The sequence below is a fragment of the Lucilia sericata genome, unplaced genomic scaffold, assembly GCF_015586225.1.
Source record: "Lucilia sericata isolate MDLA Ls3-8-SP2 unplaced genomic scaffold, ASM1558622v1 Contig000019F_arrow, whole genome shotgun sequence".
NCBI classification, from domain to species: Eukaryota; Metazoa; Arthropoda; class Insecta; order Diptera; family Calliphoridae; genus Lucilia; species Lucilia sericata.
Window position 1 is genome coordinate 320,551 of NW_023994058.1, and position 18,319 is coordinate 338,869.

The 18,319-nt window shown below is 26.6% G+C and overlaps 1 protein-coding gene across 1 annotated transcript; it reads right to left on the minus strand.

Annotated features, from left to right (window-relative positions):
- Nucleotides 1-456: 456 nt before the first annotated feature.
- Nucleotides 457-14,336, minus strand: LOC119607592 (ubiquitin-conjugating enzyme E2Q-like protein CG4502). The gene is made up of 5 exons (XM_037961576.1): nucleotides 13,395-14,336; nucleotides 1,325-1,705; nucleotides 1,139-1,256; nucleotides 724-1,073; nucleotides 457-622 (listed from the first exon to the last, which is right to left on the minus strand). Exons 2-5 carry the CDS (start codon nucleotides 1,492-1,494, stop codon nucleotides 538-540), a joined length of 723 nt encoding a protein of 240 aa, XP_037817504.1. The 5' UTR covers nucleotides 1,495-1,705; nucleotides 13,395-14,336; the 3' UTR covers nucleotides 457-537.
- Between the last annotated feature and the right edge of the window lie 3,983 nt (nucleotides 14,337-18,319).

Here is an 18,319-nt window from a genome sequence, read left to right on the forward strand (position 1 = left end):
ATAAAATAGTTGCTAATATTTTTGCAGAATTGCAGAATATTTTTGTTTTCGAATGTATATTTTCACATCTTACGTAAATATTAGCATAACCTTTTGCAATGGTAAATAACTTCATTTATTTGGAGCCTATATTTATTATTCCTGCCTTAACTAATGAAAAAATACAGATATTTATCATTGGTTCATTGTTACTGAGGATCACTTTTATAAAACAGAAATGTCTTTCAATATTATGTATTTATTTAAAGATTCTAATGAAATTCTATATAATTGAACTTTTAATATAAATTTGTAGAACCTGCATATTTTATACATGTTCTTGAAACATAAATTCCATACTATTATATAAATTCCATACTATTCTTCTGTTTATTATTATGCATTTAGGTTAGTTTAAAATATAGTATAATAATCATGTTCTGAAAAGACTTTTGTTGAAATCAAAAATTAACATACCATTTTCGTTTTTATAATTCTATACTCCATACAATGGTCACGTCATCTGTATGTAAGTACTATACAATAATTTGTGGCATTTTAACCATCTGATAGTGCCGGTGTAACCCAACCATATTTTTCATGTGTTTTAACCAACGAACGAAAAGCTTCCTCAGCTCTACGTCTGCAAAAAAAAAAACAATAAATTAAATGAATCATACACATATGCAAAACTCTAACACGTAGACATTGCAACTTCGTCCACGTGTAGGTTTTTTTACTTACCTACTAAATTCCTTGGTATTTTTAGTTTTTCTCATTATACGTCCTTGACCTTTAACTAAACTAGCTGCAAATTGCATTAAAACTGCTTCGACCGTATACGCACTCGCCCAGCCACGAGGTGTTAATAATTCCATACAAATGGCACCACCATCCATGACATAACCCTTTTCTATGTGCGGCTCAACGACACGCATAAATGGTGGCGCGAAGGGGAAATTATCGGGAAATGCCAAATGCAATAGTATAAAGGGCACATTTAATTCCATCATATCTTTGGCTAATTTTGAATCGGGATCAACGGTGTGCAAACGAACATACCACTCGTACAGGTTGTCATTTATAAGTTCCACCTGGTGATAGAGGAAATAGTAAATATTAATATAAATTTTAAGATTGGAACTGGAGGGGTATTTACCGTGAAAACAGGATTACTTTTGCAACATTGTATTTTTTGTATTTCCTTATATTCTTTCATAAGTCTACGAGCTCTAACACTAAAATCAGGAGCTGGATTTATGGACATGGGTTTGATTCTGAAACAGGCATTAAAAAATAAACAAATTAATTTTGACTTAATGGAACACAATCTGACTCAACTCACTTTTTATCGAGTCTTCTGATACGTTTTCCAGGCGATTCGGGGAAAACTGCAGGCTTTTTAACCGTTCCCTCTGCTTCTGGATTTTTCTCTTCGGGCGTTTCATCTTTTGTTGTATTACTTTTGAATATTTTACGCAATGATGATACAACTTTCTCTTTGGATCGGGACATATTTTTCGCCGTTTTATATTTTATTAATTAAGAAATTAAATTCTGATGGTGGTATTTGTTTTACTCCTAACAAATGTAGTTTAATTTTTAGCTCATGTATGATTATTATTTTGATTTAAATTTATTATCCTTTTATATTTAAAGGATAAATCAGTCTAAAATTTAAAAAAATTAATAAAATGTTGTGCGATGCTCGTGGAGTTCTGAAGATCTATAAAGAAATGAAATTTTTGTAAAATTAAGTATTAGTTATTTGTGATTGTATCGTTTAAATTATCATCGTTATTTAGTTTTAAAAAATATAGAATACATAAACTGCAATGTAACTACAAATTACATTATAATTTAATTTATCGAACAAAGCTGATAAGTCTAACCTTCTAAACTGATAAACTAGCAATTAGTATATCGATTTACCATAATAAAATTTTTTATAAAGTGTTATTATTCCCAAATGATGTAAATATATTAAAATATATTAAGTATATATTTTTCGAGCTTAAAGCTTTTTTTAAATTATGAGGTTTTTTTACTTTGGTTATTAGTTTAAAATTTTGTAAGTAACACTTTGTATAATAGACATTACTATCTGAGTTCTTTTGACCTTACAATTTAAAGAAAAGTTCGTCCAAATTTTAACTGAACAGTTCTTTAGTTTACTTTTTCTGACACACTTTTTATAAAATAATAAGTATTTCTACTGCATTTTATTAAAATTAAAAAAAGTTGTGCTATTAACGCATTTATATTTGTAATATAATGTTACTAGTCCACTTTATTTTATTTACTTAAATGTTTATTTGGATTTCCTGCTATGTATTTATTATAAGTTTAAACCACACACCATATTTAATTTTGATATAACTACTATTACCAACTACCAGACCTGATTAAGAGGGTAGTAAATATTTGCTTTGCATAATAAACGAAACAATCAACTGGATACTAGCCAAATATGAAAATACAGCTGGAAGGTCTGGTCCATCGAAAAAAATATATATATATGTATATTCATTCACACATGAAACCAATAATAAACATGAAGAGAAGAGAATATGAGGATAATTCCAGTTTTTAAGTGTCACTTGAATGACAACTTTTTTAGGCTAGTTTTTGTTTTTACTTGAAATATTTATGTATGTCCGTCCTATTGGCTAGTGCAACTGTGATAATGTTCCATTCCAAAAACAAAACAAAAATTTTTATAATTATCATAACCATAATAGTAACTTGTATGCATGTCCTTCGTGTTTATAACAAATATTTTCAACTACATAAACTAAACGTGTTAATGTATACAGCATTCAAAATGATGGTACGAGTATATATGTATGTCCAAATATTTACATACTTATTTAAACAAATAATACACTATTTCTAAATGAAAATGCTTATTCTGATTTTTTAATAGCAATTCTCATTCATAACCGATATATGAACGATATCGGAAAGTTTGCTTCCCGAGACAAAAGTGGCTTATAAACAAAACAAACTCTTTAAATGTTTGTTGTACATACATATTTTTAGAAATTGTAATTTCACACTATTGTTAGACATTTTCTGCACATCTTACTGACAACGTTGTAAGATCTGACAACCGTGTATCACAACTTTTAGTTACATGTGTCTATCACTAAACAGGCATGGCATAATTAGGCATATATAACTACGATCACAAAATTGAAGAAAGTTTTTTTCACTTTTTAATAAATCGTTTCTGAGAGTAAAAATAAAAATCAATCAAACAGCTAAAATATTTTTTGATTTTAAAGTAGACGTTTTCATCTATTGCACCAAAGTGGTAACAAGTGAAAAAACTATGTAGAAACTCTGCAAATATTGAGACTACTCCGTACACGCGTATAAAGAGTACTCCTCAAAAGATTAGGACTGGTTCAAAATTAATCCAATTTAATGGAAAAACATACTTCTTTTAGCATCGTGATGTACTACATCAGGGTAATCGCAAGACTACTACCTTTTTATAGGAGTATAGGATCCGCAACAAATCCCTATTCAATACAGGCTATAGGCCTATCAAAAAAAAAATATCCATGCCTGCATTACATTAGATTATTTAACGAATCGTGTACTCCAATCATGTTTACAGTTTTGAGATTACTTTAATGGATTATGTATTCCATAAATTTTTTTGTATGTATATTAAGGTGTTCCGTGGAACACCTTTTTAGAAATACCTCTCAAACAATGAGCTAAATACGAGAAAAATATTTTTTAAGGGCCTCAGCGATTGAAATTTTGATCTCAGTACAATATATTAAAAAAAACATTGTCTGCAATCCTTTAGAAATGGGTCTCAAAAATTCCGTAATAATCGACACAAACTTTTTCGACAAGATTGTAGAAATTGTTTTTGAACATATTGTAATGAAATCAAGATTTTCAAACGCTGGCAGGGAACGCTCAGGCGCCTCTTAAAAAAATTTTTTTTTTTATTTAAAAGCAAATACTTATTTTTTTTTAAAATATTAAAATATGTTAATGCACATTTACAATTAAATTAATCTGACATAATATGGCAACAGTGTTTCTAACTAAAATCAATTCTTATCAAAATTTCAAAATCATAACTAATGATATACAAAATGGCATATTAAAGCAATTTGCATTTTGGCAAGGGTTGCATGCCTGTCATTTGTATTCTTATTTTAGTTTTGTTGTTCCTTTCTTAGTACATTTACGTTTGGCTTAAAATTGTCACATTTATTTAAAATAATAATAACTTAAATAGACTGTTGTTTTACATTATATACATATTCATATAGCCATATACATCGTACATACATATTGTAAAGATAGCATGACCTTATTGTTTAGAATATTAAATTAGTAGAAAACAAAAATAAAAAATATCCGCCAATTGTTGGTAAATAAAAAGGTATGAATGTAATTTTGCTAGAGGGTGGAGAATTTAATAATTGGTCTTAGTAATTGTATGAAATAAAGGTGATTTTTATCAAACTATTTGAAAACTACTTATGTACATATGTATGTGTATTTACATAGATATGTAAACGTATAAATCAGCATTTATTCCGATGAATGTAGACATAAAAATTTTGAATACATAATACAACCCTTTTAAATCTAGTTAAAATCAGGGGCCTAATTATCACATACATAACAAATAATTCGGACTCAGAGATCTTACAACTTTTTACTACAAGCCCTTTGAAATTGTTAAATGATTGTCTACTTCCTACAATTTCCATTAATTTAAAACTCTTTGTTTCTTAATTGTTATTTTTCAAAAGAGTACATCCATATTTATATGATATGCTTTTAATTAATTTTAATTCTTCAATACTACTCTTAATGTTCATATAGTATTACATTATATTGTAATCATTAGGCTCATGTTTATCCCCATTTGCATTAAAATAATTTACAAACTTAATAGAGCTTTGTCATAAAAAGCCATACATGCCACGTTTGAATTATTTTAATTGATTATTCTCATATTTTAATTTGCTGAAGTGACATGCTCGTTTTACACGATTCAATTTTAACAAAATGTATTTAGTTAAGAATTATGAATAATCAACACAAACTTTATTTTGTGTGTGCGATCAACAGAGATTGAAAAGGGATGGAATTTTAAGTTTTTTCTTTATTTTTATGTGTGTGTGTGTAGTATGTCCGCTTGTCAAGTGGATAATTTATACAATTGATTTTTTCTAACGGCTTTTAGCTTTGTTTTTAATTTAGCGTAAAATATTAATATTTTGTATTTAATTGTTTGTGTTTATGAATTTGAGATCAACAGAAACTGAAAAGAAACAATGGTTAAAGGACGTTTTTTAAATTTTATATTGTTTATAATTCAAGTAAGCGTGAGTTCTGCTCTGTAATATCTACGTTTGACATTATTCCTGCTTTTAAATTTACATTTTCATCTGTAACCTATGCCACATCAACTCTTCAATCAACTGTTGATTTTCTTTCTCAAACTCCAACTTGTAATTTAAATCAAGGAAAGAAATACAAAAACTTCCTCATCCCATAAAACCATTTCCATGTTTCTTCTCACGTAAGCCAATATTTAACTATTTATTTTCTCTTGCGTTAACACGTACATTCTAAAATGATATGTAATCAAATTAACTTTAAAAAATAAAAAGATATGTATATCCTTAAGTTATTTGTATTTCATACTTATACATGAACGCCCATATACAAATGAGAAATCGAGGCATTAAGACAATTTTTCGCATAAACTATAATAAGTTTTGATCTTATGATATCTAAAGAAACTTAATACTTATTTATTGAACCAAAAATTCAAGCTATCGACTTTAATGCCCACTCATTTATAGTAAAAACGTAAATAAATATTTCGAAATTGTTATATTCGTATGTGTGCATGTCCTACGCAAGACTTGACAATAAAAAGTACGATTCGTATACGTATGATACATACAATATCGAGATGGTAAAAATTGCAAACAACCAGAGAATGTTTTATTATATTGTTTTAAATTCTTTTGTGCTGAATTAAGGCTTAGTCATCATATAAACATCATGATGAAAGAGACCAATACTAAAAGTGACATGGTTCATATGGTCGTTTATAACGCAAATCAGGAAAAAGAAAAGTGAGCACTACATGTCCGTCGTACACACATCTGAATGTTCGCTTGTGTGTATAGACGAATTAATATTAATTAAACAACAAAGAACATAATTTTTGCCAGAAACTTTTGCAAATACTTTTAAACACACGACGGAATGAATGTAAATTCAACTGTAAAATACAACGATACATATTTATTCATGAGATTATTTTATTTTGTTTTATATACGAGAATAACTACGAGACTATTTTAACACGTCTATATAGTTTAGTCCGTCTGTCTGTCTATCTGTAAGTGTGCAATGTGTCTGCTTATATGACAGTCGGTTTAACTGTATATAAAATATGTAGTATGTATGTGTGTATGTATTTAAACCATTTGCATATTTATTGCCTGCATTTAGATGCTGTTCAGGAACAACAGCACCAATTACAAAAACATCAACACCAGCAGAAAAAAATTAAAGTAAAACAAATACGAGGGCAATATTAAAAGGATTTTCAGCAATAGGTACGATTATACAAAACATATACATACGTAATACTTTTCAAACACAAAAAATGTGTACACATTGTGAGTTCCTATTCTTAAAAAAAACGAGAGAACTTTTCAAATTGCTCTCGTTTAGGTGCAAATGCAACGAAACAAAATTTAATCATATTACGCGCATGTGTTGCATTTTTATAATACGACTCTTTGTTACACCGTCAAAAAAATCTCCCCCATCAACAAATAGTTTTTACAAACTTAATAAATAAATTCTGTGCTTATAAGCAATAAGAGTCAAATTTTAAACGTTTTTTCGAGTTAGGTTGTTATGGCTTATGATCATAGATTTAATATTTTTAAAAAATACTATACATACATATTGTAATTTACAAATAATCATATCAGCACATCCCACGTTTATTGATCAACGTATATTTGTTTTCGTAATCGAATTAAATTTATTTTATTTCGCGTAATATAGTTTTTGTTGATTTTCTTTTCTTCAAATTTTTTTAAAGTGTATCCATAACAACAACTAAAACTTAATTGGCTATGTCTACATAATACAGTTTGATGACGGTTGGTGTGGTTTTATATACTTGATTTTACGACGAGTGGATAAGTTGTAAAGTTTTTAGACCGGCAAATTCCTATTTGTAAACAATTTCAGCCAAGAAAATAATTATAGTCCAACATGACCGTCCCTTCACATGTTTCATATAATGAACCGAGTTACGCTATGAGGATTGGGTAAATTATGGACCAAACTTAATTCTATTTTTTTTTAGCGATAAACAGATTTTTGAAGGATGTCTTTTATTGATGCTTGGATCAAATATAGACTGATCTTTATATAATTTTCTGTATAGATAGATATTAGAAGGTCTTTGGAAGTGTCCTTCTTTCTTTTATATATGGGGATTTCATGTCAAGTGACCCCCCCCCCCCAACTTTTAAAACCGATGTCTTCCGATGTTAGTCTTATTGTATAGTAGTTTAAATACAATTTTTCAACATGATCGGTCAAGAACTTTCTGAGCTACAGTGGGTCAACGTTTGACATTTTTGCGAACTTGTGTTTCTTTTCTTTATTCTTTATTTTTGGCTCAATAGAAAGCTAAGATCTTTTCCTTTAAGAACTTTTTACGCCCAATATTTATTTATTTTTATATTTAATCATGTTTTTTATAATCTAACTGAGTACTTTCAGAAAATATAAAACAACCTCCAAATCGAATGGCAAACAAAGAAATTACACCCGTTTAAAAATTTACATGTCAGTAGTGACATACTTTAAGCCCCATTACACTGTCCCTGGAGAAATTATAGATTATCTGCGAAATCAGGAGATGGCTATTTATTTGATTTGGAACAAACAATAGATAAGAAGGAACGCATGTTTTGCAAAATTTTAAATTTTGACCCACTGTAACTTCTTCTTGACCGATCTTGTGGAAAAATTGTGTCCAAATTACTACATTAGTGCAAATTTCATTCTGATAAGAAGACATCGATTTCAAAAGTTGGTCCACTTGACATGAAATCCCCCATATGTGACTTTTTTTGTGACTTTTTGAAACTTTTCAATGGACCCACGTAAAAATAACAAAATTATTGTAAATATGCAACACAAATCCATATAGTATACATAGGTCTGTACTTCTACTTGTATTTATCCGCACATTTATGAATTTTTACACATAAAATAATTTCTGTTTCATTATTTATTAACAATTTTATTTTTAATAATTATTTTTTGTTATTTTTAACAAGGAACCAAGAAGCAAAAAACCGCAACAAAGAAATGCAAGTGTTGAAATCAATTGTTGTCGCCAGCAAATTACAACAACAAAAATATATGTATAAAAAATGTTGTAGTAGTTGTACATGTGCAAGGAAATTTTATATATCTACAAGTCAGATTCGTATGTATGTATGTACCTCTAGAATCTAGACCATAATTGAAAATCGATGTGCAGTTATACATATATTTTTTGTATGTAAATGAAAAAGAATTAAACAAAAACTACATGTATAGTATAATTAACTTGCTTGTATTGTTTATATAGTTGTTGTACACGTACAAATACTACTTTAGACAACAAATTCGTATTGTTTTGTAAATAAAGAATAATTTTCATTATCATTGCCAGTAAAAGTTGTTTTCCTTCACTCATTCGCTTTAGTTTTATATGTCAGATAAAATCTAGGCATCTGTTCTATATGTCCATATAATCCATAAATGAATATCGATTTTAATGAAAATGATTCTGGAAAATATTAAAATCACATCTTTCTATTGGTAAATAATTTTGAATAATTGAACATTGAAAAATTCAGAACTGATGTTATGCAATTATAATCTGCTTTTAAGGACAACTGAATAATAATAATAATAGTAATAATAATAATAATAATAATAATAATAATAATAATAATAATAATAATAATAATAATAATAATAATAATAATAATAATAATAATAATAATGTGAATAATATTATAGCAAGATACAACAATGATAATTTACCATTATAAAAAGTTGACAGACGATTATAAAGTTATTGATGATAACGGCAAAAGTATTGTGTCATGGTAATTGAAATACATATTTATAAAAATTTAAATCGTCCTATTCTTAAAAGGGCCACTAATCTACAGCCCATTATAGGCTTTTCAAAAATATTCAACTAAAATCGATTTTTGTCGTGATCAGGGATAAAAGTTATATTTATACCCTACACCACTATAGTAGGAATGCATTTGTGCTGTAACAACTTCAATTATAACGACCGACTCAGAATCATTTTCTGAGGGTATTTAAACGTTGTACCTTCCGGTTTAGTCTTTTATTGCAAGTAGCAGTGCTTCTTGTTTTTTTAAAGGAATCGTTTAATTCAATTAAATCGTTTATTAAATATGAAACTTTATTTTAAAATTATATAAAATATCACACATACATACATATAATGCTAAAATATTAAGTATAATAATCTTTATGTGCAAATTACACATAAACCCACATTCTATTCAAAGGGCATTTGAGTTTGTAGTAAAAGGTCTAATAATAAAAATACTTTTGAACTGGTGATGTAAACAAAACACGGTATTATTTACTAAAGGTGCCTATAATTAAGGACACATTGTTTTATTTTTTTACACAATATCTAGCTTTTATAATGTGTGTTCTATTAACCACAGCTAGCGAAGAAAGGAAAACATTTATGTATGTTAAAACTTTGAATTTGGTTTTTATATCACCAAATAACCTTAAAACAAGGATGCTGCTAACATTACACAGATGAACAATAAATAACGACAAAAAAGCATGAAACACGAAACGGAATAAGGAAAAAAACACCAACAACGCACATTCATTCAACTTGGGGGACAGTTAAAAGAACACTTTTGCCACCTCCTCTCCTTGTCCTTGTCGCATTGACGTCAATGGAATCCATTATACAAGTAGTTCCCATTAATATTTATGTACGAGAAGTACAAAGAAAAATAAAGGAACAGGAATTTTTGGTGTTTAGATGAAAATTAGAAAAAAGTATCTGGATAATGGTCTTCTGCCTGATTAACATTTTCTATACGAATAAATACAAGTTAATGGAATAATTTTCAAAGAAAATCTCTTTTTATTATTTCCAAGTGAGGATTGGAATATTAAATAAATAAATATCAGTCGCCATATACGGGTGCGTACGATGTGTTTGTATTGGAAAATATCATATGAACAGATATGTACATAAAATTAAAGATACAAAAATATTAAATACATATGTATGTATGTAGGTGAAGGTGTATTAAATAGACCTACATACATATGTACATACATTCTTACTATGGTTAAAAATAACCATTATCGATCTTTTAAGGATGCTAAGTATGTTGTTGATGGCCATAGAAATCTGGAACTGATTTAATATCTAAATTAATATTAAAATGTTTACCTTTACTAAAGGATGTAAATGTCAATTTGGAATATAAATAATATGTAAATATAATAACTTTTATATTTTAATAAAAGCCTTCAATGACTTTGTGTTGAAAAGTAAATAATTATGAAAAGAAATTTTAAGGATATAACCTAACGTACGAGAAACGTCCTTAAATAAGTTCAAGAGCAAAAGATATAAACATTTAAAAATGTACATATTTACAAGTATGTGTGCTTGATTTCTTGTACATACATACATATGTATATGTATCAATTTACAGTCCAAGTACATGGCCAAGTAACTACAGATAAAAACCGAATCACACACGGTCAATACTGCAACAGAACAGTGTTGCCATTGAGAAGATAAAATATTTGCTAAATCGATAAATACCGATAATTTGCATTTTAGAATCTTAGATAAATTACGGAAAGAATATACCCGATATGATTTCTAATATAAAATTAAATAACATATTTTACTGAAACACTTAGTTTATAATAAAACAGATTTAATTACAACAACAATAACGTTCAATAATTATAACTATAAAATACTTATCACTGGATAATGATGCTTTATTTTAAAAGACCAGCCGCAAAATTTATATCTCTCATTTATTTTGTTCGAAATGCAGTAAGTATGCTAAAAATTGTTGCAATTAATAAAAAACAAATATAAAAAATTACAAGGATAACAACATGAAGGTAAATATCAAGGTAAAAATACAAGTACTTAAATGTAAACAACTGAAGAGAGGTTTGACAGGAAGTTAAAAAAGCATGTAGTTGTGTGCTGGTTAATCTTTTAATCTAAAGGAGCTTTCGCTCTTCTGAATTACTAAATGCCAAATTAAGCAATTTATTTATTTATGCATATTAAATAACAAAAATAAAGTTGTTTATTTTGAATAAAGATAATTAAACTATAACACACGAGTATAGTATTATTATTTTATAAGTTAGATAAGAAATCTAACTGTCAAATGTAATAAATGAACTATTGATTAATTCCAATTAGTTAATACTATATTGATCAAAATGTTATGTTTTTTAAATTTGAAAACTTAAAAATTAATATTACAAAAAATCTGAACTTATTTTGTAATCGTCATTATAATACGTTCTTAACGAATTATATTTTCCGATTTTGGCTTATGATTCATTTGTGGACTTTATGCTAAGTGTGTTTTTCACTACACGACTCCGTGACAATTGTTTCAATTAAATATGATATAGTACTGATTATAACTAGAAACAAATACTTCAAATCCAGATAAGATAGACTAATAATACATTATTACGACCGATAGTCGGATGTACAGTGAAATCTAATAAATTCGAATTCTGTTTTTATAAAATTAAAAAACCTGGTTATCGACGCCCAAAAACTGAAAATACATGTTTCCAAATTTAAACTTAGAATTGAATATCTCTATCACCGACTGGAAATCCGTTAGAATATTTAGGAAGGAAGTAGAAAACAAACACTGATTAATAAATCTGTGTCACATGGGCCATTTCGAGTCAAGTGACCCAACTTTTAAAGTCGATGTCATTTATTTTTCAAAAGAAAGCTTAAACAATTTGGTCAAAAGAAAGCTTAAACAATTTTCTTTTAAGGGCTTTATAGTCCCATAGCTCTTAAAGTAAATGGGCAAAGCTTTCTCGTAGAACAAAAAACAAAACGACCATTATTTTGAGCAAAAAAAGGCCCATTTTGAAAAAAAAATATATTTTTTTTAAATAATTTTTTTTAAACTTTAAAAAAATAGCTACCTGAACTCCTTTGGACCAATAGGTGAAAATTTACACTCATTTGAAAAAACCCTGTATGAACAAAATGTCCAACTTTGACCACCTCTAAATCCGGCAGTCAGGGCCTTGTCTGGTTCAAATTTCGTCAAGATCGATTTTTTGAATCGGGTCACTTGATATGAAATTGACCATATATAATACTATCGATATCAATACGAGTTTTATTGGCGTTTGAGTGATATCGTTTGAACTACCTCTATGGGCTTAAGTCAGTTATGGAGCGAAGGAAACATTTCATAATTTAAAATTTAAATAAATAACCACTTTCCTAATTTCTTCAATTATGTAGATCTTTATAAGTAAATAAAACATATTGGTCCCATCACTCGGGTTAAAAATGGATAAGTGAAATCTTGAACCGATATTTCCCAAATCCTATTTCTATTTGGGACCTAAAGTGTTTTTATAGACTGGCGTCATTGAATTTCATAGCGATCGCTAAGGGTTATAAGCGAATTATCAACGTTTGAGGCATTTTCTAAAGGGGAGTTTGTATGGGAGCTAGGACCGGTCATTACATAAATCATCAGAAATCGGTACTTAGTTGTATCGATTTCTGAACAAATATACTAGTAATTTGTGGATATGGCTTAATCGGTTCACTAACTGAATCTGAGTCAATCAGTGTACTTTAAGTGTAGGACCACTCGTTACAAACATCAGCTGAAACACATTAGTACCCTCCCTACTATGGTGGTGTAGGTTATAACAAATGTATAATAAGAAACGCAGTAGAATCGTTTTTTATTATTAGCATCACTTTCATTTAAGTACAATTCAATTATTATTATTTTTATTGATTAATGTTATACTATATTCATTTTGTTTTGTTGTAATTCTTATCATTTAAATTTATTTTTATTATTGAGTTCTATATCGCTTATGTAGCAAAAATTAATTGATATCAATATAGCAGCAATATGAATATACATAAATACGTAAATAATCATATACACTAAAAAGAAAACTAAATAAATATATGTAGGTATGTATATGTAATTAATATAAAAAATATATAAATAAATTAAAAGAGTTCATTCACTTGACAAACTTACCCCTTTTAAATACTCGTTGAACTGAATGATAATTCTGACATTTTCGCCCATTTATGGACACTGGACATAAGTAAGTTTATGTGTGGGTGGGTGTGTGTCAACATCCAAAATTTGTAATAGACAAACAAACAGCAAATTATATGATTTGCAAAATTTTTGAAAAAATATGTATAATTATTTGTCTGGTTTTGAATTGCGGGCTGCTTAGTTTGTTTGTTTGGTTGGTTGTTGATTATCAGACTTTGATTAAAAAGTTTCTTCGTTTCGTTACTCCTTCGTCTCCTTTTTTGACATTCAGAAATTTTTGTGCAAAAAATCGATGTTGTTGTCTTAAATAAAAAACATCATCATCATCTTAATCATTGTCATGATTACCACCAACAAAACGTCATTACAGGAAAAAAATAAACTTAAACACTCGACTTGGAGAATTTGTAATAAAAAGCAAATAAATTATAACACTCCTTCTTTTATTGTAAATAGAAATTATTGCGTATTGGCTAAAATGTTTATTTTTTTTCTTTTATTCTTTTTAAAAGCAAAAAATAACTTTAAAGACTGATTGAAGAATAAATAAATAATCCTTCAATTAATTTTTCACTAGTTAATCAATCAGCTGTGTATTACACTTGCATTGTTTTTTTCTTTTTGCTTATTTAATTTTGTGGTGTAATTCGTTTCTATTTTTTGTTTTATTTTACTGGCAAAAATTTATTTAAATTTAGGGAATTTTTCATTTACACAATATTTTTGTAGTTGTTGAGGTATCTATACTTTGATTTTTTCCTTTTTTACAATTTTAATTTTCCACTCGTTTTATTTAATTTGTTTTTCTTTTGTTTTTGTATTATCATGTAAACACAACAAAAAACCGAAAATTATTTTACATGCGAGTAAATTATAAATCAACAACCCACAACCTCACGTGTAAAAGTACCATTTATGACTGCTGAGAATAAGTTTTGATACTGCTACCACCACCACGGCCAGTGTTGCCGAAGCAACAAGCAGTTGACTAAAATGTCGTCAATACCACAAAACATACGTAACGGTTTTTTAATGTTGTTTGAATATTTATTTAAAAATATAAGAAACAGGGTGAAACTTAAATAAGGCATGTAGAGAAAAAAATGATATGTATATTATATAGTCTTTCTAACAGAGCGTGGATGCTTCATGATGTCAAAACTCCTTATTTAGAACTATAGTTCAAAAACAAACTTTAAATAAGTTCTTTAACATCCTAGAAGTAATGACGGCCACACTAGTTCTTCGAGTGTTATTCTTTATCTAGAACAAAAACAAATTCAATTTTTTTGAAAAAAAAAAACAATTTATATTAAAAAGGTAGTAAAAGGATTTGCCCACACCAGATTTTTTTAGATTTTTCACAAAAGTTTTATCTTTTATAACATTATAGCCAAAAAATTCAAATCAAAATATGATTTCATACATCGTGTTGTTTACGATTATTTATATAAAAACTAATTTCAGTTTTGTCTTACAGATGGCATCACTGCTTATCGTTTTAAAGGTAAAACAGTGTTTACAGATAAAGCAGTTATATTGTTAAAGCAGTTCTTAATGGCATAATGGTAATAGTTTAACGGCGATTTTATTCAAATTGAACAGAACTAACTAGAAACATAAGATATGTATTTTTAGAAGTATATATAAAAAAACTATATAATATACATATTCTAATATTTTTAATAATAACATAGACCAAAAATAGATGTTTTATTTAATTTTGAAATAAATTGACTTTATTGATAAATATCTTTATTTTTATTATTTGTTTTAATATTTAAATTGTCTTTTTTTGTGGGAAATTTTAACACTCCCCACTTTTTGTATCTGTTTTTATGTACATACCACTAAAATTCGTTAAATATATATTTTTACATTCTAAATAATCATGTACTACTTGTTGTATGTTAGATAGAAAGAGAGATTATAATGGGAATCAAAAACATGCTAAATTTTATAATAATTAAAAAATTTTGCAAAAAAAGAAAACCTTTTTTGTCATAGTAATGGTATTTTGAATGTTTTAAGTTTGTGTAATTGTTTATTAATTTTTTTGTTTTTTAGTTAATACATTGTTTAATTATTATTTATTTTGAAACATATTGCTTTGTCATTTACATAAAAAATAATTTATTTTATTTTAATGTATTTGTTGTGTGTGTAATACGACTGATACTTTTTTGTAGTTGCTGTTTTTAAATATATAAAGACGATTAAGAAATGTGTTTACATGCAAACGATTTATATTATTTGTATATATATAATATATAGTATGTATATACTTGGGTATACATTGGAATACAGGTTACATAGGGAAAAAAGTGGGAGTAAAAAGACAGTGTATGCAATTTTTTTTATTTTTTTATATTTTAATTTTTTTTTTAAATAGTTTCGTTATTACTTTCTTGTAAACCTACAAATTACACCATTTTCAAAAATATTTTAGAAAAAAATAATTTTTTCTTCCTAATTTAACTGATAAGTTTTATATTTTAAAATTAATGCTACATCCCCGTACTTCAAAGATAAACATAAATGTTTTTTGTTATTCTGTTTGGTTCTAGTTGTATATTCATAGATTCTTTGCACAAAATAGTCCATCAAATGTTTAATTTTTAAAAATTCAGCATTTAAATTTTTTGGCAAATAAAATTATAACTTACTAAAACGTATCTACGATCGTAATGCAGAATACACACAATCGTAAAACATTGAAATGAAATAGAATTACTTTTTCTTTTTTTTAATAATTCCGTTTTTTGTTGCCGAATAGGGGCGAATGAAACTACTTTTAAAAATCAAAATTTTTCGAAAATATTAGAGAAAATGGAGAAATTTATGAACAGACTGTATAATTTCCTAATTGAAAAAATAAAAAACACTAACTAAATGAATTATTACATTTTCTTATACCCTCCAAATAAAAATATTATAATTTGTCACAGTATTATACTAACGCCAAGAAAAACTCGAACAAAAAATGCTTATAAGTTATATGAATACATAATTTCATAATCATAAAACGTTAATGTATAAAACAATTTCTATTATTCGAAGAAAGACTAATTATAGAAATCTAGAGCACAGAAAATTAAAAATTTTTAGAACAAAAACTGATCTCTATTTGAAAACATTTTAAAGTTTTCTACATTTACATTTGCTTAGTTTATTTAGTTAGTGTTTAGAATTTAATTTAATATTTAATACCTTGTTATAAATAAGGTTTTTATTAATTTTTATTTACGAAATATTTAATAACCATTATTATTCCTTTAAACTAAATTTAATTTGTTATTTATTTCATTAGTTATACAGAAAGGCTACATACTAATCAACAAAATTTTATAAATAACCCTTAGGGTTTGTTTTATTAATAATATTCATATTTTTTTTAAAGTTCTTCTCCTTAAACCTTAAATGTAGGTGTGGTATAATAAATTAAATTTTTTAGATTTTGTATATTTCTGGCCAAAATATATTGGTCGTTTAACTAATTAATACTTTCAAGTTTGTTTATCTTTTTATTGTTCATTTTTAATCTTTCAATAAAATTGTTTTGTTTGGTTTTCAACTCAATATTTGTGTGTTTTTAACGGAATCTCAGTTTTTCGTAAGGAAGTATTTTTGTTTGTTTCTTTTCAAATTAACCTTAAAACTCTTTTCAAAGTCTATTAAATTTTTATTGTATAAGAATACAACAAAACATATGCTGCAAAAAATAATTACCGAAATAAAAACAAAACATTTTAAATTTTTTACGAGATTATCATTTGTTTGTTTTATATTTCTCTTTTTCTTCAAATGTATATTAACATTTATATAAATTTTATTTTTTATACTTAAATCTATTGAAAAAATTATAGTAAATTAAAAAAAAAATTAACTAATCTTACAAAAAATAGAAAAAATGATATGAAAATGTGGTGTTTTTTAATAAAATAAAACTATAAAAAACTAATAAATTCATAATAAGTCTCTGATTTAAAGTTCTATATTTAGTTAGATATCTACATAAATATGTATTATATTATATATTTGCTTTATCAGAGATCGTGTAAAATTATAATTTAATTGTTCTAGTATGGATATGTTTGTTATTTTATTACTTTATTAAAGAAATATTAAACTAATCGTTAAAAAATAAACATGATTTACAAAAAACACTTGATAGAAAAAAGTAAGGACGTTAAATTTGAACTAATTTTAGCTATTTTGGCTGCGGGTGTATTTTAGCAGAGAAAATAATTTTAATTTATTAAAACATTACATTTTAAAAGATAAATGACAAAACGACAAACATGTTAGAGAGTCATAAATAAAATAATTAATAAATTTAACCAATATGAATGAAACATAATTCAATCATTTAATTGTATTTAACATATTCGTCATTTAACTTTCATTTCAAAATGCAGCAAGTTTTTTTTAGTTTTTATTCAAATAGTTTTTAACAGTATTTCTTTTTCAATTAATGCTTAAATTTGGATATTTTACAAAGAAATGTACAATACATTAATTTAGAAATCCAACATGCGGATTAAATTAAAACTTCCATTTTTATTTATGTATATAAAAATAAAAATAACCCCCGAAAAAACAACAAAATTTACAAAATACACAGTTTTTCTTTTTCGAATTTCGAATTAATATCAAATCTGACAACAATATTCACTTTTGTAATTAAATTTTAAAAATTTTCAAACTACATATTAGCATTACTAGCACTCTATCAATTTACATAGCAGCGTAGAGCGAAAATTTAGAATTAGGAAATATGGCAGAATTAGAAATATGTTTTGTAGTGTACAAGACTCGTCACTAAAAGTTATTAATCTTAAAAAAATTTTAATTTTGTTTAAAAAATTAATGCACAGCCTTTGACTTGGTTTTAAATC